The 25,809-nt window shown below is 47.2% G+C and overlaps 1 protein-coding gene across 1 annotated transcript in view; it reads right to left on the bottom strand.

The window, feature by feature from the left end:
* The window catches only part of STAB2 (stabilin 2), a 159,059-nt gene that overhangs the window by 15,266 nt on the left and 117,984 nt on the right, over positions 1–25,809 (bottom strand). The window contains exons 46-61 of the mRNA XM_004269450.4: positions 25,143–25,190; positions 24,221–24,304; positions 22,806–22,952; positions 21,826–21,966; positions 20,702–20,761; positions 19,199–19,375; positions 17,728–17,817; positions 15,177–15,323; positions 13,846–13,902; positions 12,588–12,714; positions 10,875–11,024; positions 9,004–9,108; positions 7,593–7,700; positions 5,645–5,838; positions 4,166–4,307; positions 175–308 (exon numbers count right to left, since the gene is read on the bottom strand). Of these exons, the coding sequence (XP_004269498.2) occupies positions 175–308; positions 4,166–4,307; positions 5,645–5,838; positions 7,593–7,700; positions 9,004–9,108; positions 10,875–11,024; positions 12,588–12,714; positions 13,846–13,902; positions 15,177–15,323; positions 17,728–17,817; positions 19,199–19,375; positions 20,702–20,761; positions 21,826–21,966; positions 22,806–22,952; positions 24,221–24,304; positions 25,143–25,190 (1,911 nt within the window). The remainder of the gene's footprint in view (positions 1–174; positions 309–4,165; positions 4,308–5,644; positions 5,839–7,592; positions 7,701–9,003; positions 9,109–10,874; positions 11,025–12,587; positions 12,715–13,845; positions 13,903–15,176; positions 15,324–17,727; positions 17,818–19,198; positions 19,376–20,701; positions 20,762–21,825; positions 21,967–22,805; positions 22,953–24,220; positions 24,305–25,142; positions 25,191–25,809) is intronic.

The following is a 25,809-nucleotide window of genomic DNA, read 5'->3' as shown; positions in this document are numbered from 1 at the left end:
GTGCCTGACACATGGTAGACTCCCGGTGGACATGACGAATCGTTATTGCTCCAGGAGCTCCCTGAACTCCCCGCTCCAGGAAGGCAACAGCCTGAGTCTCCCCTGTGTCAAGAGGAAGCTGCATCTCCTCCCCTGAAGACCCTGCCTGCACGGTGCCTGCCAACTGGGCCCCACCTTCTGGGCGTAGGAGAGCTGGTTGTAGGTTGCCATGGTTGCAGCTTCCTTGGTACAGGCCTCTCTGGCTTTGTCAAAGGTCAGCTTGTACTGGCCCAGCGGGGAGCGTAGATGGAACACTCCAGCGGTGGTATCTAGAAGGGGGAGGAGAGGAATCGTCCAGGCCAGCCCCCCTGGCTGGCCGTGCTTTCATCAGAGATTTTCAAAGTGGAAGGCTGACCGTATCCCAGGGTTTCTTGGGATGCCACTCCCCTTTGAGATGTCATTTAAAATACTTATTTCTTTTCTAACTATGAAAGTAGCACGTGTCTGGTAGAAATCTGGGCCGTAAAGAAAAGAGATGAACAAAAATCACCTACAGTCCCGCTCTCTGGAAATAATCATTACTCCATGGCTAACATTCTGATATACTTCCGTACAGAATTTTTATTTTTGTAACTTTTAATTTTGATGTAATGTCACCCTTCCAGTCTTTTTCCCTGTCCGTTTACATGTCATATATACCACAAGTGTGGCAGTATGCTGCATATTTAGTTTTTAGAAATCTTTCTTATAACGTGAAATCACGATTATTTCCCAATATTATACATTTTCTCTGGCAACATAATTTCCCCTTGACACTTTCAGTTGAACTTTTTGTGAACTTCACAGCCATGAAAAAAAAATACATTAAAATGAGTTTCTGCCAAGGACCCCATGTGTTTTCTGATTGCCACTATGCCTTTACAAAAGCTTTCTAGCCATTTTCCCCCTAAGATACTAGAAGATTTTAATCCTTTTTAGATAGTTGGTATCTTTTTTTTAACCAGTTAATGCAGAGACCAATGCATGTGACTTCAAGAAACAAGTCAAATTTTTATATTGTCAAGTTCTTTATCAAATGCCACTAAAAGGGTACTTTCTACCCCCAAAAGAGCGAAGTTTAAGATTTTTTTCTTTCTTTCTTTTTTTTTTTTTTGGCTGCCCGGCTTGTGGGATCTTAGTTCCCTGACCAGGGATCGAACCTGTGCCCCCTGCAGTGGAAGTGTGGGGTCCTAACCACTGGACCACCAGGGAATTCCCAAGATTTTCTTCTTTGACCGCAGACAATAGTATATTCATCCACAGGCCATCTAATCTTGTCAGCCACACCTGAAATATAAACACTTACCAATATAACAGCTTGGGGAAGGACGGAAAGGTGTTTAGCCTTGTCTCCTTCCCAAGTCAAAACGATTCTTTTTTTAAAATTAATTATTTTTTGGCTGCGCTGGGTCTTTGTTGCTGTGCACAGGCTTTCTCTAGTTGCAGCGAGCGGGGGATGCTCTTCGCTGCAGTGTGCAGGCTTTCCTTGTTGCGGAACACGGGCTCTAGGCATGCGGGCTTCAGTAGTTGCAGCACGTGGGCTCAGTAGTTGTGGCACGTGGGCTCAGTAGTTGCGGCACATGGGCTCTAGGGTGCGTGGGCTTCAGTCGTTGTGACACATGGGCTCAGTAGTTGCAGCGTGCGGGCTCTAGGGTGTGTGGGCTTCAGTAGTTGTGGTGCGCGGGCTCAGTAGTGGCTCGCGGGCTCTAGAGCACAGGCTCAGTAGTTGGGGAACATGGGCTTAGTGGCTACGCGGCATGTGGGATCTTCCCGGACCAGGGCTCGAACCCGTGTCCCCTGCACTGGCAGGCGAATTCTTAACCACTGCGCCACCAGGGAAGTCCCCACAATTCTTAATAGTGCCCTTGAGTGGATATAACAGTATATTTGATCATCCTTTACTGTTAGATATTTGTTATTTCTAATTTTTTGTGATGTTAGGTAATGCTGGGATGGTATGTTTCCCGTTATTCAATTCTTAGATTATTTCAATAGGATGTGTCCCTTGAATGTCATGAGGCTCTCTGCACACATTGCCGAATTGGATGCCACAGAGGCTGTGTGTTTGCCCTCCTCGGAACTGTGTGAGAGTAGGCACTTCCTCCTGAGTGTGGGATGCCTCCGTAGCCTGCCCACCGGGACAGCTGAGGCATCCCAATGCCATCTCGTCTTCTTAAGGGTAACCACTCAGCCACAACAGAAGGTGGGTCCAGTGTGACGCTCAGTCACTTAATATCACTACCATCACTGTCTCAGGATTCATAAAAAAGTAGAAGAGAAAAGCCCCCTGGAGAAGATGGGCGATGTTCCACGGACTGAATAGATTCAGTGAGTTGTGGGAACAGGCAGGACTGGCTGAATGAATCGCGCCCTAAAGAAAAAAGCCAAGCACCTCTTGACTCCACACTCCTCCTGGCAGATGACTCATGAATCAACATCCCTGGTCCCAACTGCTCATTCTTGACCCCATCCTAAATAACAACCGCCTACAGAATCTCCCTGCTTTGAAGTCCCACCCTCACCTTGAAATAGAACTTGGAAGATCCATCATCACCTTGAACATAGACTGTCCCCAGCAAAGCTTTCAAAATTCTTGGGCCCCCTACTCCCAGACTGCTTTAACACCACCACTGGGTTGGTCTCTCGAGATGGAAACCTTACATTATGGTCGACCCTTTCCTTTTCTTCACTCTCCATGTCCACGGTGTGCCCTTTTCTCCCTCATCTCACTCCTCTTCCCAGCAGAGACCCTGTTACCTTGGGGTCATAGCCTTGATATTATGCTGTCCCTCCCACCATTGCCTCGTCCTTCCCAGCTGACCCCTGATAACTGCTGTCCATGAGTCCTCCCAGCAGAAATGTCTTGCCAGCTCTTCTGTGCATAGCTCAACTCCAGCATCTTTCAAGCGTCTACTGTAGCCCCAGGCCTCTATTCAGCTCCCTGGGATTCCCTCTCTCATCCCACCCAGAGATCCTTCCCTTCTCTATTCTTTTTTAAAAAAATTTTATTGCGGTAAAATACACATAACATAAAATTCGCCCTTTTGACCACTTGAAGTGTACAATTCCGTGGCATTAAGTATTTACATGTGCAACCATCACCACTGTCCATTTCTAGAATGTTTCCATCACCCCAAACAGAAACTTCGTACCCATTAAAGAATGACCCCCTCTCCCCACCCTTCAGTAACCTCTATCCTTCCTTCCATCTCTCTGAATTTGCCTATTATAGGTACCTTCTGTCTGTGGAAGAGTACAATGTTTGTCCTTTTGTGTCTGGCTTATTTCATGGCGCATGTTTTCAAGGTTCATTGACGCTGTAGCATGTACAGAATTTCATTCCTTTTATAGGATGAGTAATTTCCCACTGTATACTGCATTTTATCTGTCCATCCATAGGTTGAACATTTCAGTTGTTTCTGCCTTTTGGCTGTTGTGAATAATGCTGCTGTGAACGTGGGTGTACAAATATCTGCTTGAGTCCCTGCTTCCAATTTTTCTCTAACCAGCTTGCTCTCTCCCTTCAGTTGCACCATCAGCATGAGATAAATCGCTGTCTTCTGTCTTATTACCTTTCTTCCCCCGGTCTTATTGATTAAAAAAATGTCCTCAACTCCGTTGGGAATCTCCTTGCAAGAAGAGACAGTGTCATATATTTGTCGTATCTCCTGTGTATTTCTCCTGCTTATATTTCCTCCATTTCATCCCCAAAATGGACTTGAGGTGTCTTAGGACTTGATGCGTGATAGGGACTGAATGTCTGTGTCCCCCACAAATTTGTATGTTGAAATCCGAACCCTCGATGTGCTTGATGTCAGCCTCCACGGGGTCCTGGGCAATGCATGGGCTGTTTGGTCCCAGTTTGTTTTTTAAGATTTTTTTTTCCTGATGTGGACCACTTTTGAAGTCTTTATTGGATTTGTTACAACATTTCTTCTGCTTTACGTTTTGGTTTTTTGGCCTTGAGGCATGTGGGATCCTAGCTCCCCTACCAGGGATCGAACCCGCCCCCCTGCACTGGAAGGCGAAGTCCCAACCACTGCACCACTAGGGAAGTCCCTGACCCCAGTTTTGAATACTTTTTCCTTTTGCTCTTGCAGAGGTCCCTTCCCCATGCCTGAGGCCAGGTGCTTCGGGCCACACTGACCTTGGAAGTGGAGGTCAGCACAGTCGGCGTCGGCGTGGCACTGCCCATTGTCCTGCAGGCAGCGGTCGATGGGCAGCTGCTCCAGTTCACAGTCCAGCCCGTCTCCCATGTAATGACGTTTACATTCACACTTGTGCTTGCCCTGGGGGGAAGAGTGGGAAGATGAAAAAGGCCCTTCTCTGGGCCCCCAGAACCCCATGTACTCCGCGGGCCACCATCCAGCACAGGAGGTGCTCAGAAGGGTAAGAAACATGCCTGTACGGTCCGGTGGGGACTGAGTTACTGCTCCGTCTTGCGTTTGCACAGGCTCAGGATGGAATGTCCTCCTTTACATCTCAGCTCAGATGTCGCTTCCCTGACTCCCGGTCCCTTTTTATCACACTGGCCTGAGTTTTGTTCCTCCTGACTCTTGGCCCTCTCTGAAGGTATCTTGTACACTCATTTCTGTACTAAAGATGCCCCCTCCCCTACTCGTGTATAAGCTTTTTTTTTTTTTTTTTTTTTTTGCAGTACGCGGGCCTCTCACTGCCGTGGCCTCTCCCGCTGCGGAGCACAGGCTCCGGACGCACAGGCTCAGCGGCCATGGCTCACGGGCCCAGCCGCTCCGCGGCACGTGGGATCCTCCCGGACCAGGGCACGAACCCGTGTCTCCTACATCGGCAGGCGGACTCTCAACCACTGCGCCACCAGGGAAGCCCTCGTGTATAAGCTTTTGATCGCTACATCCTTGGCAGCTACAACAGCACAAAGTAGGCACTTGATGACCGTTTGTTGAGTCAATGAATGATCCCATTTAACGTCCACAACAATCCTGTGAGGTTCGCACTATTATGAGGCCCACTTTGTGAATGAGGAAACTGAGGCTCAGAGAGGTTAAGCAGCCAGCCCCAGACCACACAGCGTGTCAGGCCAGGAACAAAGACTCAAAGGCTGCCTGACTCTGAGTTCATGTTTATAACTATAATATCATTGACATCATCTCCCACCATCTTTCCTTCCCACCAGAGAAATGGGGCAACAGGGCACTGATTCCATTCTAGAAAGACCTGAGTGAGTGCCCAAACTGCACTTTTCCTGCCATCTCTTACCAACTTTTTTGGTTTTAATTCATTTTTATTTGGAATAATTTTAGATTTAGAGAAAAGTTGCAGAGAGAGAGTCTCCTTATATTCTCCACTCAGTTCCTCCTAACGTTAACATCTTCCAAAACCATAGTTCATTGTCAAAACTAAAAACTTAGTGTTGGTGTATTATGATTAACTAAACAACAGACTTTATGTGGACTTCACCAGCTTTTCCAGTAAGGTCCTTTTTCTGCACAGGGTACCACTTCGTATTTAGCCCGCCGACTTAACAAGAAATAGACTCACGTGGGAAGAAGGCTTAGGAAGAGGCCAATGGTAACCCGAGTGGAGAAGCAAGGCTGAGCGAGGCACAAGGGCTCCCCACCCCCAATTTCCCCGGGGAGACGAGACTCACCGGGCCGGTCATCTGGCACGTGGCATGCTCGTGACACCCGCCATTGAGGCCGTCCGCACAGGGGTCTATCTCCATGCAGCTGTGGCCATCCCCCTGGTAGCCCTTCTGACAGCTGCAGGAGACCTTCGTGCCCTTCTGTGAGCACTTGGCGACCTTTGCACACCCCCCGTTGTTCTGTTTGCAGAAATCCACAACTGCAAGAGCAGAGGACAAGGGCTCAATGAACCACGCTCTGTGTAACACGGGCTTCAGATCGAGGTGTGGGTCACCCCAGGACCAGTGGCGCTGGGCGAGACAATGGGCCCCAACATTTCAGTGCCTTCTCTCCCTGTGCCTGGTGGCCTCTGTGCTGCATTTGCCAACACTAGTGTCCTGTGGCGAACATCCTCATAGACCAGGCCTGGTCACATCTGTCTACCTCTGCTCTTTTCTTTAATCACATACTTTACTTTGGTAGTAGTTTTCTAATGAGTTTGGGTTTTTAGTGTTAGGACATAGTCGCGCGCGCGCGTGTGTGTGTGTGTGTGTGTGTGTGTGTGTGTGTGTGTAGGGTTAGTGCACTGCTGAGCACCTTGTGACACAGACATTGTTACCCCCATTCTGCAGATTAACAAATGGAAACTCAGAGCTTAACTGACCTGACAAAGGCAAACCAGCTACAACGTGGAGGGGCTGGGATTTAAAGCCAGGTTGGTTTGACTTCAAAGCCCGCACTTTCCCCACTGTTTTGTGTGCCCCTTAACCTTTGTTTTCTTGATCCCCCAAATTTCAACCTAGTAGTAGATTAGCTCCAGCCTCAGGAGTAGCTGGAAAGCGCTCTGATTTCTCTCGTCTGACTTTTTGGCTAGAGTGGCGGCAGCCACTTGAGACCCTGAGAGCATGAACATGAGGACAAAAGGCTTCAGCCTAAGGCTGGCAAAGCAGAAAGACAGAACCTGGGTCTTTGCTGCCACTGCTGTTGCTGAGCTACTTCTAGACTGCCTCGTAGCAGATCACAGAACAACAGGTATAGCAAGATCTCAGTTCTGTAAAGAAAGTATATATCTCTATATGAAGATCTACTCATGAGAACAGTTAGAAAGTATGCGTGCCCAGGACTAGTAGCTTCCCCCCAGTACCTATTGTCTTCTTTTTCTATAGTAGTAGATTTTCAGCTGGGCTTCATGGTTGTCCAACTGAAGACTACATTTCCCAGGCTCCCCTGTCCTAGGTGTGACAGATGATGAGGTTCCAGCCAATGGGGTGGAAGCAGACAGGATTTTAGCCTCTTCTAGGTGTGTCCTTAAAGGGAGGAGGTTTGCCTCCTCTCTCTCCCTCTCTATCCTGCTGCCTGGGATGTGCTTTGGTAGTGACCATCTTGGGCCAGGCAAGTGAGCGATGGCAGAGCAACACGATAGAAGGAGTCTGGGCCCCCAGATGACCTTTCAGAGTGAAACCCTATGTTAGCCCTGGATGCCTCCATGCAAACTGCTATAAGAGATAAAAATAAACATTTAAACATCTGCCTTGTTTGTGCCACTGTTCATTTGGGTCTCTGTGTGGCTGAACCTATACTGTAACTACTAGAGACAGAGACATTTCAGTGTTCAAAGTGGTTCTCACCGAGTGGTGAGAGCATGTGTAGGTTTCACTGTTGTTTTTTAAATACTGTAGTATAGTTTCTGAATTTTTTTGAAGTAAGACTGGATTATCTGTAAAGTCACAAAAATACCATAAAACAAAGTGCATCACAGTTGGCAAAGCAGTTTCAAAGTCATGACCTGGGAAGTGGGCAGGTCAGGCATGAGCAAACCCGTCGGGGAAAACTGAGTCGCAGAGAGGGTGGGTATTGCCGAAGCAGTCCGAGCAGGAAGCAGAAGGGCCGGGATGGAGCCCAGGCACCCTGACCAAGAGCCGCTCTGCTCCTAGCACCTCGCTGCTATTCCACCCATGCACGGATGGGACCTACCTGTACACGTTATTCCGTCCCCTTCATAATTCAGGTTACACTCACACGTGTTGTTCTCCTTACAGGTGGCATGAGCAGAACAAGGAGGCATGCACACGAGGGGCAGAACTGCAAAGAAAGAGGTCACCATTCATCCCGCACCATGATGTGAAGGGCTGGGACCCACCTAAGGCATCTTCCTGAGACCCCATCTGGCCTGCCACTGTGTTTCAAAAGTGGCCCCTTATGGCGGGCGGACAGGGTGATTTGCTAAGGTCCCTCCCAGCCTGGAGATTCTGAGATTCCGGAATCACTCCTTTGTATTATTAAGACATTACTTCTGAAATGTTATCCAGATTAAAATGCAAATATGTTACCATTAGGGGCAACCAATGAACACTTTATACCTCAAAGTCCGCTAGCAAGGGTGAACTTAGCAGATTAGCTCTTTGGCCCTAAGGGCATGGGGTTCCAGAGGAGATGGTTAAATTGGAGGAGAAATTCCAAGGCCTTCTGTGGGCACTGCAGAGCCTGGGAGAAGTCTGGGGCTTTGGTGGCTGGAAGGGGCTGCAGTATCAGGAGGCAGCATGAAGCCACGGGAGGAGGACCGGGGAGAGAAGAGGGGGAAGAACTGAAGTTAAGGGGACTGCTGGGCTGCTGGAGCTTCAGGTTGCTGATGCCCACAGGAAGAGCTTGGTCTTGCCCTTCTGCCCCCAGGGAGGATGAAGTGACAGTGCTTTACATTGGAGAATTCAACCTCTGACCGGAACACGAGGCTTGGGCTTCAAGGGAGGCCTCAGAAAACTGACAGCTCAGTGAGGACCAAGGTCATGACAAGGATGACAATGACGGATGGTGATAATGGAAGCTACTGTTTCTGAGTGCCCCACATGCACCGGACACCCCGAAGCCATGACCCCGACCCTCACAACAATCCTCCCCTGAAAGCCGTGCAACAGGCTCTCTTTCTTCGGACGAGCGCACCAAGCCTCGGAGAGGGTGGCTTAGCTGAGGCCGTTTGTCTAATAAGCAGCTGAATCAGGGGTCATATCCTGGACTCCAGGGAACAGCACGTTTTCTGTGAAACCCTTCACCTCTGTGTCTGCACACATCTGGGCCTGGACCACGATCCCGAGGGACCCTTCCTGCCCAATCCCGTATACTTTGCTTGAGGTGGGTCCTTCCATGATTGACAGGACTGCATGCTGGTTTCATGGGTTTGAGTTAAATCGTGTCATCTAGTTTCCTTCACGTCACCAGATCTCTGGACCCTGGGGCCACACAGCCAAGTCATCTATTCCTCGTGGAAAAGGGAACCCCTGCTTTGTTGTTTCTTTCCGATGTCGCTAAGACCCCCACCCTCAGTCGGCCGCTCTCGGCAGGGTCCGCTGCAGCACAGGGCTGCCAGCAGGTGGCCGCCCCCAGGACAGACCTGTCTGCGTGTCACAGAAGCGGCCCGTCCACCCCGTTTCACAGACGCACTGCCCAGAGCCCGTGATCCCGTCGTGGCACTGTCCGTGGTCCGAGCAGCCACAGGCTGTAGAGTGAGTTGGAGTGTGATCAGTCGGCAGAGATCAGGGATTGAAATCCAGTCAACCAAGCCCACCGACCACATGCTGGCTGTGCTGTTGGTTTGGAAGGCACCGTGTTTATCCACGTTCATTCACTCATTCATTTATAGCATTCATTCAGACTTTCAAAAAATAACCAATTCAGTGGCTATCATGAGGCAGACACTCCCAGGCAATGAGGTTACAGCAGAAAACCCAAGACATAAGGTCCCTGTTCTCAGGGAGCTTACAGTCTAGCAGTACCTGGTTATCGAACACGTAATTATAAATACAGTGATTGTTGTAAACACAGAAGTAGAGGGTATCATGGGGTATGTAACTGAACAGTAGGGGGAGGGAACATCATCTGGGCCTCCTAACAGAGAAATGGACTGAATGGTCAAACCTTCAAGAAATATACCAATCCTTCTGCTTCTTACCACCTCCAGCAGCACCACTCTAGCCCACGGCATCACCGGCTCTCACCCAGAACGTGGCATTAGCCTCCCCAAAGCTGGCCCTGCTTCTGCTCGTGCGCTCCCATGGGGCACTCTCCACGGGGCAGCTGGGGTGGTCCTTTCCAATCTGCTCAGGACAACCCCCCAGCCCCCCATTCACAATCCTTTACTGGCCGCCATCACACTTAGATTAGACACTGAAGACCTGTTTCTGGGCAAGAAGCTCCTATGTTATCTGGCCCCTGGCGACCCTCAGATTCCTTCTTCTCCCTTTCTCCCTCTTCTTTGCCCACCCTGCTCAGCCACCTTGGCCGCTCTGCTGTTCCTTGCATGCCAAGCCCATGCCTGCCTCAGGGCCTTTGCACTTGCTTGTCTCTCTTCCAGGAGAGCCATTCCTCTAGCCTGCACTGTCCATCAGAGCAGCTGCTCATCACACGTGGCTATCTAAATGTAAACTAATTAAAAAAACCAAAACTCAGTTCCTTAGTCACAGGTTTTGAGTACTCAACATCCACTTGTGGCTAGCGGCTACCATTCCTCGTGGCGGAGTTACAGAGCATTTCCATCATCACTGAAATTTGACCGGACAGAGCTGCTATTGACAGTCCCACTCCTGGCCCCCTCACCTCTGTTAGGTCTCTACTCAAATATTTCATGAGATGTCTTCTGGACCAGTGCCTCCTTTCTATCTCGATTCCCTTCATCTGCTTCATCTTCTTTATGCCTTTATATCTATTTTTGTTTCTGTCATCGTTGTTTCCTCCCTTTGAATGTACACTCCTTGAAAGCTGGGATTTTGAAAGCTAAGTTCTATAACTTAGAACCATTCCTGGCTTTTGATCAAGTCACTAAGCCTCTTTGTGCCTCAGCTTCTTCATCTGCTAAGTGGGGATGATAAAGAGTACCCACCTCAGAGGCTTGTTGTGAGGATTAGATGGTACAGCATACCTGCCTGGCACATGGTAGGCACTCCACACACATTAGCTGTCAACATTAGTAAGGACTCAGCATATATGTGATAGTTGAATGACTGAATGAGTGTTGGTCGGCCACAGCTTGCCTTGGTGGCTGCAGGGGATGTGAGTTTCACTTCTAGAGGGGAGGCTCTTTCAGTGGATGGAAACTGGGAATATACCCAAGGAGGAAAAAAGCATGTGAGGGCAGGCAGATGGGAGGTGGGTGGCCGGGAAAGAGAGGAAGAAGGATGCTTCCAGCTCAGGTGGATGGTGTGCATTGGGGCAGGGAGCACAGAGCCGAACGACAGGCAGAAGCTCAGGGGAGTGGGTGCCACATACGCTGACAGTCAGGCCCGAATCTCCCTGGCCAGCACAGCTCACACGCTGTCCCGTTGAAGCCGGTGTTGCATTTACACTGTCCCGCGGGTGAGTACTGATCGAGGCAGACACCCCGGTTGTTACATGGGGTATCTGGTCCTCCAGGGCAGGCTGGAAGAGATGAAACAGCAGTGACTCAACAGCCTCCCCAGACCCAGAGCAGCTCAGCGCCTCTGTGAACATGCTGCTAAACCGTCCTCAGCTGTGGGTTCTGTCCTCTGTGGCCCCGGGGACATAACCACAGAATGTCACCGGATGTTTAGAGCAACCCACTGGCCTATGGCTTAACTATATCTGATAGGGGGGCTTCCCTGGTGGCGCAGTGGTTGAGAGTCCGCCTGCCGATGCAGGGGACATGGCTTCGTGCTCCGGTCCGGGAAGATCCCACATGCTGCGGAGCGGCTGGGCCCGTGAGCCATGGCTGCTGAGCCTGCGCGTCCGGAGCCTGTGCTCCGTGACGGGAGAGGCCACAACAGTGAGAGGCCCACGTACCGCAAAAAAAAAAAAAAAAAAAAAAAAAATCTATCTATCTATCTATCTCTCTGATAGGACTGGCAGAGCAATATACTGAACTGTGCACTGTATTTGGGGGTCAGGAGACCTGGATTTGTGTTGATCTGGCCTGAATAATGAACTTGCTCTGAGCTTCGGTTCTCTTAGCTCTAGAGGAGGAGGGGGAGGGTGATGACAGAGTACCCACTCTGAGGATCAGATGAGACACTGTAACCAAGAGCGTTTGAAAATATAAAGCGCTGAACAAATATAAGGGATGACATTGACTTTTATCAATGGTCTGTGCTTTAGTGATGGACAGTGGAGTGGAGGCTGAGTGATTGCGTGGACTCCCAGCCCAGAATTTTCTCAACTGGACCATGATGAATGGAGTATGCATGGTACTTAAAACCATGGCTTCTGGAGACATACTGTGGGACCTTAAGCGTGCTTCTTATCCAGTCTGTGCCTTGATTTCGTCATCTGTAAAATGGGGATGACAGTGGAACCTACTTCCTAGGGGTTGCTGCGAGGTTCAGATGTCCCCATATATGGGAAGTAGCACTCAATACATGTGCCCACTTAAGTCAATGCATGGTGGATGGGAAGTTCTATGGCATTTGTTATGCTTTTGCTGCTGCGTTATTGGCTAGAAGCCGTATCTAGACAAAGGGGTTTCAGGAGCCCTTTCCTGAAAGGGTGAGGTGAGGGAGGGAGGGCGATGTTACACATAACGGGAGATTTCAGGAAATAATGGCCCATTCATATCACAGTTGTATAGCAACCTGCCAAGGTAGATGTCTTTAGACGCGTTTAAACTAGCATGCTTGTCAGTATCATAGACTGGTGTCAGAAATGAAATATGGTGTTTCTAACCCCATGGGAAATGTCTTATGCTATAACATCAAGCAGAAAAGCATGACACGATTTACAATCTATGCACAGTAGAATCTCAACTCTGTAAAAACCAAATATGACAAGAAAAAAAAAAAAGGAGAAGGAAAGCTGCACAGCTCTTCAGAATAATTGCTTTTGGATCTTTTCTTAGCAGAATCATTAAGAGTGATATACTCCCCTGCTCCCTGTGCCCCACCCCCCCGGGCCCCCATACAGTACTTTCAAATGCTCCACAGTGATTGTACAATCATTTCAGAATTGCGAGGCAGTAAGAGGCTCCCTTACCTTGACAGTCTGGCCAGAAGTAGCCCTTGCAGCACTTGGGGAGCTGTATCACCAGGGTGCACTGCTGCTTGCAGCCTTCCAGTTTCCTCCTGAAGGGCAAGTCGTACAGACACTTCCGCTTCTCACCCTAAAGGAAGAGATTGAACCATCCCTCCACCTTCCATCCCCTTGGGCTCTTGGGCTCTAGTCCGCCCCCAGTGGGGGAACCTGGGTACTGCCCAAGTAGAAAATGGGACTCAACGGTCATGAGCCCTGTACAGGGAATTCTCTTCTTAGGGGTGTAGAGAGACAAATGAATGGGGGAGGGGGCAGAGGTGGAGTCCACGGAAAGAAGATTTCTCCCCATCTTAACCCTTAGAGCTGTTTGCAAAAGGTGTGGTTGCCTGAGAAGGGAGTGGGAAAGAGGTGGTTTTCTATCAGGAGAGGGGTCTGTGGCCTGGCCCCAGGAACATCAGTAGAGAGGGTATGGGGTTACAGTTCATTTTGTAGGGGTGTTTCTGTGAGAGGGGTTACTGGTCGAGTAGAAAGAGCTTGGCTTTGGAGTAAGTACTAAAACTAATACTTAATGAGCACTTGCTATGTGCCAGGCTCTGTACCCCCATTTAAAAACTTACTTTTCCTAATAATCACACACAGAACTGTTATTAGCTCCATTTTGCAGAGGCAAAAACATATAAAATGACTTGCCAAAGATTACCCACGAGAATTTGACCCCATAACTGTGGACCCCAAATTTCATTGGCTTAACCATTACTCTTACATTGCATGCTGGGCTCTAACCCTAGCTTTGCTCCTTACTAGCTGTGTGGCCTCGGGCTGATTGCTTATCCTCTCTGAGGCTCATCTGTTGTAAGTGGAGGTAATATATTTTTTTATAGGTATTATAATGGGGAATAGGGATAATGTCAAAATAAAGGGGCCAGCACAGAGCCGGGGACATGAATAGCAACCAACAAAATACAACTATTATTTTTATAATTATAATTATCTTTGCAACCCCTTCTAGGTCTGTAATCCCATGACTCTCCTAGACAGTTGTTAAAAGATGGATAGTGGGTTGACAGGCTGCCTGGGCTAAGAATGTTCATCTCTAATCCCACTGGCCTGATTGTTGAAAGAAAGACATAAAGTAATTACACAGAGTTATAACACACTTGCAGATGCACACGCATGCACACTCATAGCTACCAGGAGACTGGGGTCTGATAGAGAAACAAACCTATCACTCTCCAAACGTTATCACTGTGTTCATAATTACCTTTGGTTTAGTCCACCTGGGGCAGCTGGGAGTATGAACACAGCTCCCACAGTTCCCCTAGTACGCAAGAAAAGAAACACTTAAAAATCCAGAATATTGGGAAACACAAGGAATGCCCCAGGTTAATGCCTTGATTATGTGACTAAGAACTTAATTAATCTTAAGATTCTGGCTATGATCAAGAATATAAAAGCAAACACTCTGTAACTTTGCCATAGAGAATTCTGAAGGTATGTCGTGGACCTCAATTCCTTAGTCTAGTTCTTTGAGGTAAAAATTCCGTTAGATGGCGGTGGACCAGGGCGGGGTCACACAGGCACACGGTATAGCAGCAGTGGGAAATGTGGATGCAGGTGTCAGTTCCATTATAAATCAGCTGCAATTGTTTTAGCTAATCACATTCTTTGATGCTTAGTCTTCTGATCTATAAAACAGGGATAATAATTCTTGTTGCTATTTGATTTTCAGGGGATTGATAGGTGAGGAAAAATGATTAACTGAAAAAACTGTCTGTATATATACTTTGAAAGTGAAGAAATTAACAACTGGTTTTTCATCTCCTACTCCGGCTGACTGTTATCCTGGTAATTTGGGATATTTATTGAATGCCTACAAGTTGCCCGGTACAGAAATCAACTGGTGACAGACTTTGCCATGTGAGTCACTTCACCTCTTTGAGACTCAATTTACAAGTTTGCATAATAGAGCAGATGATAACTGCTTCTACTATTGGAGAGGGGTAAGATGAGCACTGAGCCAAACAGTAGGCTCAAAGGTCAATAAATGGCACTGGGTGGATGAATGTGTGTGAGATGTACACACGCCTCATACAGTGCAGGACCCGGGACGGAAGTTCAGCCAGTGTTAATGAATGAGCAAATGAATGGAGGGATGGTGGCATGTATTAGATCGAACCACATGAAACTGCCACTTTTGTAGTCATACCCTGTCAAGTACGGCATTTCTCATGGTTTTTTCTGGCAGAGGCTCAAAAAGTGCTTGTAGAATGGTTAAGGGAATGACTGAATGGGTGGGCGGGTTTGAAAATGACTGGTAGAACAGTGGCACACAGTTGGTTCCCAACAACTGTTTCCTTAATGGCGGGGGGATGGATGGATGGGTGTGTGGGTGGATAAATGAGCACAGGCAAGGCTTGTACGGGACTAAGTAGACGTTAATCTGAAGAGCACTGTCATGTGGCGCTCTGATCCCTTGGGTCCTGTGTTCACTGGGGACCAGCCCTCTGTGGCTTCACAGCAGGGTCCCACAACCCATGAGGGCTGTTCCTTGGCCCAAGGTTCCCTTACTACAGTAGTGTTTTTAGGACTGACCGAGACATCGAACGTGGTAAAAGTGTCACAGCGGCCCCCCAGGGTGGGGTCGATCAGTAGACAGTCAATGCCGTAGGCCACGCCCAAGTCAAATAAGAGCTCCCGCTGCACAATTCTGCACATTTGGCCGTTCAGGAAGAGCTCGCCCTGTGACAGAGGGAGAGAGAGCAGGGGAACAGTCAACAATCCTCAGACTTCTCCTCTTCCCAGGCCATGGAATGTGGCCAGCACCTGCTAGAGTCACAGAGAACTGATACGTATCGACGGCCAACATCTTTATCTCAGACACGCAGTACGTATTACATCCGAGTACTGTCCTTCATGCTTTACCTGTGCAAATTCTTTCAATCCTGACAACATCCCGAGGATGTGGCTACTCTTGCTGGTATCCCCATTCACGGATGAAGAAACTGAGGCAGGGAGTGGTTAGATAACTCGCGAAGGTGACGCAGTCAGTAAGTGGTGGTGCAGGCGTTCACGCCCAGGCTGGCAGCCTCAGCCCACACTCCTGGCCACTCGGCAACACTGCCTCTACCAAGGTAGAAACGCTGGCAGTGGGGGTAACAGGGTGGGGTAGGGATGGCCTGGCCGTGGCCCAGGATAAACCTGGTTGACATGGCCACTTCGCGTGCAGTTACCCAGTTTTCATATTTAGTGCCAGCACCTAGCAGAGCTACCGGTACAACTTCCTTTCCAAAATATACACTGATGGGCTTTACCCTTTTAACGATAACTTTTTCACGTATACTAGGCATTGTCTAAACTGTGCTCTAGATACATGATTTTGTTTAATGCTTGCAACAGTCCTCAGGCTTTCTTTCCTAAGGTCCACCCAGCTAGTAAATTGATGGATATATTTCCCTCCCAGGAAGCAAATGCTTTTAGAAAGTTCCACGAAAAGAAAAAGATAAATCTCTCTCTAGTGTTTGATGGGATGTACACCGTGTAACTCAGTGGAAAGGACACTGGAAAACTGCAGTTGAGTCCCCCCACTTCTACTTATACACTGTGTGAACAAGTCCCTGAACTTTCCTGAGGTTTAATTGTTTTTACCAGGTAAATAGGATTAATGATTCCATTGCATAGAGTTGTTATAAAGTTCCAACTAAATAGTACTCTGGGGACTTCCCTGGTGGTCCAGTGGTAAAGAATCCGCTTTCCAATGCAGGGGACGCGGATTCCATCCCTGGTCAGGGAACTAAGATTCCACATGCCGTGGAGCAACTAAGCCCGTGTACCACAACTACTGAGCTCGCTCGCCTCAACTAGAGAGCCTGCGTGCTGCAAACTACAGAGCCCATGCGCTCTGGAACCCACACACCACAACTAGAGAAGAGAAAACCTGCATGCCACAACTAGAGAGAAGCCTGCATACCAAAACGAAGAGCCCACACGCCGCAACGAAAGATCCCGTGTGCTGCAACTAAGACCCGATGCAGCCAAAAAACTAAATAAATAAAAAAATTAAAAAAAATAGTACTCTGAGTACAAAGTGCCTGAAAGTTCTATTAGCACTCAGGATGAGCAGTGAACATTTTTCTTCTTCTTCTTTGATAAATGTCCAGTTTGGTCTATGGAGACAGTATAGTTGATCTCAAGAGAGTACGTACATTAAGATAACTTTCCAGAAGTTGGGATGTAAAGATGCTAACACTCTTCACATTCGGTAACACATTCAATGCAATTCCAATCCAATCACCAAAGGGATTCTGGCTTGTCAGAAGATGTAAACAGAATGTTATCTGGGACTTCTCAGAAGGCTCCTTGAAGGTAATCAACTCAGCTTGGAGCTGCATCCCTTTCGCCCTTTCTCCTTTCTACTGCCTGGAAAGTGGACATGATGGCTGGAGCTCCAATAGTTATGTTGGACCTTGAGGTGACTGTGAGGCTGGAAACATGTGCTGCAGAGCAGGAAGACAGAAGGAGCTCCCCCAGTGAGCTATCATACTAGCTCTGGATTGGCTACTTCCAGATTTTTTTTTTTTATAAGAGAGAGAAACCCTTACATATTTAAGCCACTGCCATTTTTCCATTAAATAAAAGATAGAGGATGTAGCTACTATTATCCCATCAGACCCATTCATCACATGGAATTACAGGAAGGTAATATTGTTAAGGAGCTAGCCAAGGAAGGTGAAAATTGCAAATTTTCTCTTTGTTGGCCTATCTAGGTAGATGTAACCCAGAGCTGGCTCTGACATGCTCTGAGAGGGCTGGAGGGGAAGCTGCAGTAGGGCTGGGAAGGAAGGAAAAGGAATGACAGTGTACTTTCTTGCTTCAGGGAAGCGTCTCACACTGGAAAATAAATCTTCCCCAAAAATCAACCAAAAGCTGCTCTCTGCAAGTGTCAAGGGAGGCTCCCTGACACCTGGTGAGGGCTTGGGCTGGCCAGGACTTATCAGGTTTTTCATATCCACTTACTCAGGGGAGATAGCCCTGAAGGCAGTGAGAGAAAAGAGCTTGCTGTCAACGTGGGAAAAAATGAACAACCCCTGGAAGGGGCAGTGGTTGGAGAATGCACTCCCAACTTCCACTGGGTGACAATACTCACGATGTCACTGCCAGCTCCGCACTTCACACTCAGCTCGGAACCTTGCAGGGTCTTCCAGGTAGCAGACCTGGGGAGATCAACTGCCAAAACCTGTAGGGGTGATGATGCCACATTAACACCCCAAATCTGGGCTGAAGAATGCCCCCAAGGAGCTTCCCCAACAAACCAAATTCAGACACAATTTTTCTAAGAGTTCTAATAATTCCAGCTTTAAAATGACAGTAGATATAATCAAAAGCAAGAATAAGTGTGGGCTCTCTAGGAAGTTGGACATTTTTTCTGTGGGGAAAGTCTCCTCCAGCTGGTTTCAATCAGCCTTCCATCCCCATCTATGCTCGGGAGTCCATGGAAGATGCTGCGTTGGTGTATGAAGCCCGTGGCAGGATCGGAGTTAGGGAGATGGCATAGGGCGCTGAGATGGGTTGAATTGTGTCCCCTCAAAAGTTTTACTGAAGTCTTGGTCCCCATTACCTCAAAATGTGACCTTGCTTGTAAATAAGATCATTGCAGATGTAATTAGTTGAGATGAGGTCATACCAGAGTAGAGTGGACCCTTAATCCAATATGACTGGTGCCTTTTTTAAGAAGAGAGGAGAGTGCCATGTGAAGACACAGAAACACACAGGGAGAAGATAGAGAGCCATGTGGTAACAGGGCCAGAGACTGGAGGGACGCACTACAAGGCAGCGTTGCCAAGGATGTCTGGCAACCACCAGAAGCTAAGAGAGAGGCAGGGAGCAGACCCTCCCCCAGAGCTTTCAGCAGGAACAGCCTTGTCAACACCGTGATTTCAGGCCTCTGGCCTCCAGAGCTCCGAGGGAATACATTTCTGTTGTTTCAAGCCACCCAGTTTGTGGTAATTGGTTATGGCAGCCCTAGGAAACTACTACAGGTCCTACGAATTCACCAGAGGGAGGGCATTTGGCCTTCCTGGATTAGATGTCTCATTCCTGGAGGGAAACAGGGTCCTGGCTGAGGACCCAAAGAGACAGGGTTTTAGCAAGAGCTGCCATGTTCCCACAAGATCCTGCTTCCCTGATCACAGAGGATCGGCTCAGGAGCCAACAGCTGGCCACAGCTGGATGAATCAGACCTTTGCCTAGAAACTCTGGAATTGGGAGAGATAGAGTCATTCTGGGAGAAACCTGGGGACTGTCGTCAACGGCCACTTTGCCATGTGAACTAGGGCAGGGAGGAAGCTGGTCTGCAGTACAAGAGGGGAGGGATGCTCTTGGGTGTTGGTTAAAGTTGGGACAAAAACACTGGCCAGTGGGAGAAACAGAACGAGATGTGCTACACTGCAGGGGTCAATTCACCACAGGCAGTCAGAGGAGGACACAGTGGGGCAGGGGATGCTCAGGCCACCTTCGCACCGTGCGGGGCGGGGGGGACGGGAGATGCACGGACAATTCCTGGGTTTGATCACCCCAGGGGCACCCCTGCAACTCCCGTCTGTGTGAAAACAAAATACCTTGGAATCTCGGATCACGTGGAACTTCAAATATTCCTTCAACTTGTCCTTGTTGTCTTGGTTGAACAGGAAGTCCTGTTGTTCAGGGGGCAGGGCTTGGAGGGCTTGGTCGCTGGGCCAGAAGAGAGTGACCGGGGTGTGGATAGGGTCAGTGATGACATTCAGCAAGCCCGAGTCCTGAAACGCAGGTAGCTGGTCACATGCGCAGCAGAGCCCAGCCAAGAGGCACAGGCTCTCCTTGAGGACCAGAGCCAGCCAGCCCGGGGTCCCCTCCGTGCCTGCCCTGGGGCTTCTGGGGACTCTGGCTGGTCCCTAAAACTAGGGGCCCATCAGACTCCAGTCATCCTGACCTTCATTTTCTTAGAAAGTAAAACAGAACGTCAAATTCTGGGCTTTTGTTAATAGGGAAACACTTTAGCAAGTATCTCTCCTTCTCTCTTTTTTTGCCACTACTCTCGTCCAAATATTTTAATTTCTGGAAGACCCACTTGGCACTTTTCTCATGTTTCATTAAAAAAATGTGAAACCTATGCAATATTGAGATACTCCTGTATATTTAGAAGACTTCTAGATCACACAGAGTCAAAAAAAGAACTTGCCAGATGAATGGGTAAGAATCATTTTGAGAACCTTCTCTAGCAGGGGTGCAGCATACATTTTTCTTCTTATAATTTTCCCAACACTATGAAGTAAGCTTTATTATTCCCTTTTTTTGAGCCCCAGAGAAGCTTGCTACCTTGCAATAAAAGCCTGTGTTCAAGCAGACCTGATGTCCAGGTATGGGGGGTAGTATAAGGTTTAGGGGCTGGGTGGGTGGGCAAAGATACTGGTCTGTAACACCCCTGGAGAGTCTCATTAAGAACACCTTCAAATCTCCATTTCTAAAAAGCTCCCCAGAGAACCCGAGCCCCAGGCCATTTTGGAAATCACTGGTCTACACCAGGTTTGTTGACTGCACCGTGGGAGCCCCAGGGTTCTTAGAGCCCTCCTGGGACTGCTGGGGTCAGGTGGCGGAGAGGGGTCTTGGAGAACCCCGCTCCTTCCTGATTCTCCTCCGAAATCTTTGAACAAGAAGTTTCTCTACTCAATTCGTGGGAGTCACCTCTGAAGTCAGAAAAATGTGGTTTGAAATGTAATTTCTGCCCGTCTCATCAGCACAGACTTCCCATCTCTGTGTCTCAGTTTCCCCATCTTGGTAACAGGTGATAATTCCAGATGTGAAGCACCTATTTCAGGAACGGGCACATCCTAATTCCTTTCCCTTGCTCCAGCCTCAAATACCTCAATTTCTAACTCAGCCAGGGAACAAAGCCTACAACATTTGGGGAATGGAGTGGCAGAGAATGACTTTGTTCTTCAGAAAAGTAGGACTTTCCCAAAGATCCCACAACAGCTGGCTAGTGCCGCAGACAAAAACCACACAACAAACAAAAAACCCTCCAAACACCAAACCTCTTTAGGTAGGTTATATCCCCTGAGGTAACTTTCCTGCTAGGTTTTTACCTGTATCAAGTTGCTAAATTTGATGTAGCCATGGTTTATTGCCACTGTTGTAAGATTTTGCTGCAAAGACAATAAGAATGGGAATGAAACTTTTCTGCCTACAGTTCACAAAGCACTTTAACAAAAGCTCAACTGAATAAAACGAGGGGAAGATAGCGTGGCAGGTACTGTAGGTTGGCTCGTCAGCACCCACCCCAGCTCCACTGTACCCATGCCTTCCTGCTTTACAGAGGCTGGATGGCCAAACACTGCATTTTCCCAGACTGCCTTGCAGCTAGAGTCCCATATGTGATATGGGATACCCCAGGCGGAGGTGCTTGTGCAAGACTTAGAGGTGAAAAGAAACAACATGAGGTGGTGGTGGCTGCTAGCAGGAATATCAGATCTTCTGACGAGCACAGGGTGGAGGCATCTGGTATCCGGACTCTCATGTCCTAGTGATGAGGCTGGAGACAGGTGGCATGGGCGTAGCTGGTATAGGACAGCCCTACGGTGAAGTCAGGTGCCCTCCCTTTGTAGGTGTCCCTGGGCTGCTTTGTTCCCAGCTGTGTAGCATCTGAATTAGGCTCTTTGGTTTTCTAAGAGATTCAGTGATATACTTAATATCTTTAGAAACTCTTTTTTATTTAAGTGAGATATAGTGGATTCTGCTGTCTGCAACGAAGAACCCAATACTAATAAATAACAAAAAAGTTGAAATTGTCTTTTCTGTCAATTGAGAAGACATTTTACTCCTGGTTCAGTTTTAGTGGTATCTGTGTGTCTATCTACCTACCTATCACCTATCTATCTATCATCTATCAATCACCTGTCGTCTGTCTCTCTCACACAGCATCATCATCAACCATCTATGTAATTTCTCCATCTTCCAAATCTACACAAGACCACCTGCCCTTGTGGACACTAAAGAAAAACATATAAAATCCATTCACTTATTTAAAATAGCCTTTTGCCTATTTACTTCTTACTAAGAATGGTATTTATGAGCTTTTTAATAGTAGCTTGAGATTGAAGCAGCGAAATTAAAACGACTTGAAACGATGCCTCAGAATCAGAACTGAGGTAATAAATGATAAGTATTGTGAGTCATTCCAGGCTGAGAGCCTGACCATGAGTTCACCCACCAGAATCCTTCCAGAGGCATCTTTAGGGGTGACAAGCAAGTTTTGGGGAGATAGCAACTTGTCTATGATGTGGATGATTCCGTTGGTACTGATGATATCGCTGGATATGATCTTAGCTTTATTATTTATCAACACTGTGTCCTGAAATCAATCAAAAAAGAAAAAAAAAGGAAATGAGCACGAGGAGAAATAGACACAAAATCACTTTTTTCAAAACGTTTCACGAACATGTTACATCATCGTGAAAGTGAATACTTGCGTAGAGCCGTGGGAAAAATCTGAAGATACAGATTACTTGAGCACATTTTTTTATTATGATTATATTTAAAAAAACTGAGACAAGAATGTAATTTTCACCTGGAGAAGTTAATAGCAAATAACCAAAACAGTCACTTCACTGTGATTCTCAGATATGAAATAAAAAGCAGATCAAAATTGGCTTCTCTTTCACATGTGTTCTCTACACCACCAGCCCCCCTGCTGACCCCACTACACACTTTTTTCCCTTTGTAATGGATTCCACAGCCACCATTCCTTTCTCTTTGTGGGAGGGAAGGGATCAGCAGGGTCAAATGCTTTGAACAAAAGCTTTCATCCCTCTCCAGCTTCTGACCAGTGCTACCAAAAGCAGATCTCTTGACCACCTGAGGCTGCCTTGCCTCTGAGTTTCAATTCCAGCTCTAATATTTACTTGCTGTGTGACCTTGGAAAAGTTGCTTAACCTCTCTAAGCTCAGTTTCCTAATTTGTAAATTGGGGAACATAGTAGTGTTTTCATGATGGGAAATCCCCTACATGATGGGATTATTTTGAGGATTAAATCAGTTAGCACACATAAGATACTTAGGGTAGTACCTGGCATATAGCAATCACTCCACATGCGTTAGTTGTTATTGTTATTATTCCTCTTACTACCCTAAGGAAGAGGAAAGAGAGAGGGCCCAAGGAAAATGGGCACCTTCCAGAGGTGGCCTCTCTTACCTGAGAGACGGAGATGACAATCGACTCCCCTTGGAGGGAAGTAGCGTTGGGGGTCAATTTCAGGTTTTCCAGAAGCAGCTGGTGGCAGGCGATCACATGGTACCGAAGAACCTGGGGCATCAGGCCCTGTTTGTCCCAGTCCTTAATCTGCCGTAGATCAGAGGGTTCCAGCCAGAGTCAGAAGCCTTCTGCTCCAACTTGCCCTTTCGCTGTCCTCTCCTCCAGACTCTCCCCATACCTCTGTCCCCACCCAGACCCCGGGAAGTCGGCAGTCGGGGTTGGCTTGTAGTCAGGGTTACGGTAGAGATTATTCAGGCAAGAGCGAGAAGGCAGCCCTAGTTCCTTTCCTGCTTCCATTGTAGAATCTCAGAGTAAAAGGGAACTTGGAGTTCCTCTGGTCCAGCATTTCACAGCACATGTGCCAAGGACCCCAAGTCCCGTGAGATGCTACTTGAAAAACAAGTGCTCTTGTGAAAAAATGCCGGGTAATACCACATAGTACAGCTCCCTGTTGCAGAGATGCCTGGGCCAGATTTACACCGTTAGTATGGAGAAGCCCACCATGCTTCGTCATTCGTAAATCAAACGACAAACAATATTAACCATAAAGTCAGTGTGATAATAAAGCCCACGAGGTTATCGTTTCATGATAACTCTTTGGTGCTTAAAAAAAATCAAATGTCAAATTTTTTTCAAAAACTATTTCTGTGTCCCTGCTTCACTGGTGTCCAAAATATATGCATACAGAAGCAGTGTGGGCGGGAACGCAGGTTCTAGAGTCATGTCTGAGTCCTTGCTCCACATTTTGCTAGTCGTGTGACCTGGGGAAAGTTACTTCTCTCAATGTCCTCAACTGTTAAACGGGGATGATAATAGCATTCAGCTTACTGTGTTGTCATGAAGACTGTCATGAGTTAATCTATGCCAGGTACTAGAAACAGTGTCTGGCACAATCAGTAAATGTTTGCTACATTATTATATATTAATAGGTAATCCAGCATGAAGAGTCCAAGTGAATGTTAAACAGTAAAGGCTCTGATAAGTCCTGCAAGAAAAGAACCTATTTATATCCCATTAATATAGCATTTCTTTTCATTCCTTTTTTTTTTCGGGGGGGGGGGTGGTGGTCGCTGGGAGCTTTGAATTATTTAAGAATTGTTGGTCTTTTCTAACCTCCTACCCTATTCAGGAATGTCCTTTAGAAAGTCTCTGGCCAGTGGTTACCCCAAATCCACTTGAATGCTTCCCCTGAGAGGGGTCCTTACACTGAGAGGCAGCCCCTTCCATTACTGGTCAGCTCCAGCCAATCCTAGATCTACTGTCCAGAAATGTCTTCAGTGTTGTCTCCAGGGTAAAGCCCAGAGACTGTGTTCCAATCTCAAACCTCTTTCACCTGTCTCTAGCTTCATGCTTACCTGGGGTTCCTCGTCAAAGGCTGCAGATAAAGGTGCTAGAACAGTGAAGGGGCCAGGACCAACCAGGTCTCGTACAGAATGCTCCTGTAGGAAGGAAGGTGGGGGCCACGTGCCATGTACTTAACATAAGTACAGGCAGGGGCTCAAACAACTAGCAGAGAGTACATGATGGCAGAGGGGAGAGAAAACTGGATAGGGAGACCGGTGTTTTATTTAGTCTTAGATTCAGAGTCATTCAGATTCTTAGATGTTGAAATAATGTTTATTTTTATCTGGGTATAAAAATAACATATGCTGACTGTATTAAAGATTTGAAAATACAGTATAAAGAAGAAAATAACTACCCATAATCCCACCACCTAGAAGGATCTCTGTTATTTCCACATAATTTTTTCCAGTGTCTTTTCCACGTACTAAATGTTTTCTGTTTGGGATAACAAAAATATAAGCAATAAGATGACTTACTGTTCTAACTGTCTTCTTGCCAATGCTAAGATCCTACGGTTACTTATATTTTCTTCTAGGTTTTATGATTTTATTCTTCTAGATTTTTATCCTTTATTCTTCAATATATCTGGAATGTATTCTGATGTAAGAGGTGCAGAAAGATCTAACTTAATACTTTCACCGGGAGAATTAGCCAATTGCCCCAGTAATGCTTCTTGTCTCCACAGGTATGATGGCAGGTTTTTTTTATAAACTACATTCTCACATGTGCAGTGGGCTAGTGCAACATTTATTCCACTCTTTTATGCTGCCCACCTGGGGCCTGAGAAGTTCACAAATGACCAACACAGAGCCTATTCCAGAAATGCTGTTTCCTGGATTTATTCTAGTCTCACCTACTCTGGAGGTTACAGATTTATCCCATATCTGGCTTGAGACCCAACTCTTCCAGTTAGACAGACACACACATTCTTACCAGCAACTGGAAGTAATACTGGGACGTTTTGGGGTTCTTGGGAAGCTCCTGGAAACAAAGACAAGGAAGGTTCACTTAACATCTGTGAATTACATACCAGAATGTCATTGGAGGACAAATTCTGTAAGATTGAGAGTCTCTACCATCATTTCAACTGGAAATCTGCCTCATCTATAGGCTCACAGTTGATGTTCAGAACGACTCATTTTTAAAAGTTCAATATTAAAAAACTCAGTTATAGGTTTATGGCAGATTTAGTTTCTTTATCAACAAGAATATTTGATCAGCCAGAATGCTCTAGTCCCTCTTTAACCCAAATAACAGGATGTTCACGTTGTAATAGGTAGAACTTTACAAGTATCCCAAGGCTTCACCCTCTCCGCCCGAGGGTGTTCACACACACCCTCCAACAACAATTCACATCACGGCGATGCCTTTGAGGTACTGTGTGCTCTGTGCCCACTACACACATTATCTCATTGAAATGTTATAACAACCTGCTGGGGCTAGCACCATTGTTATTTTCTTTTACACGTTAGAAAACGGATACACAAAGAGGTGATATAATCTGCCCAAAGCCACATTACTGACCGGCAGAGCTGAATTCAAACCCAGGTGTTTCTGACTCTAGAACTGTTGATCTGAATCACTGAATTCCCACTGCGAG

This window comes from Orcinus orca, chromosome 11, assembly GCF_937001465.1.
Source record: "Orcinus orca chromosome 11, mOrcOrc1.1, whole genome shotgun sequence".
Lineage (NCBI taxonomy): Eukaryota > Metazoa > Chordata > Mammalia > Artiodactyla > Delphinidae > Orcinus > Orcinus orca.
The sequence above is the reverse complement of the archived record's forward strand: the minus strand, read 5'-3'. Positions and strand labels throughout refer to the sequence as shown.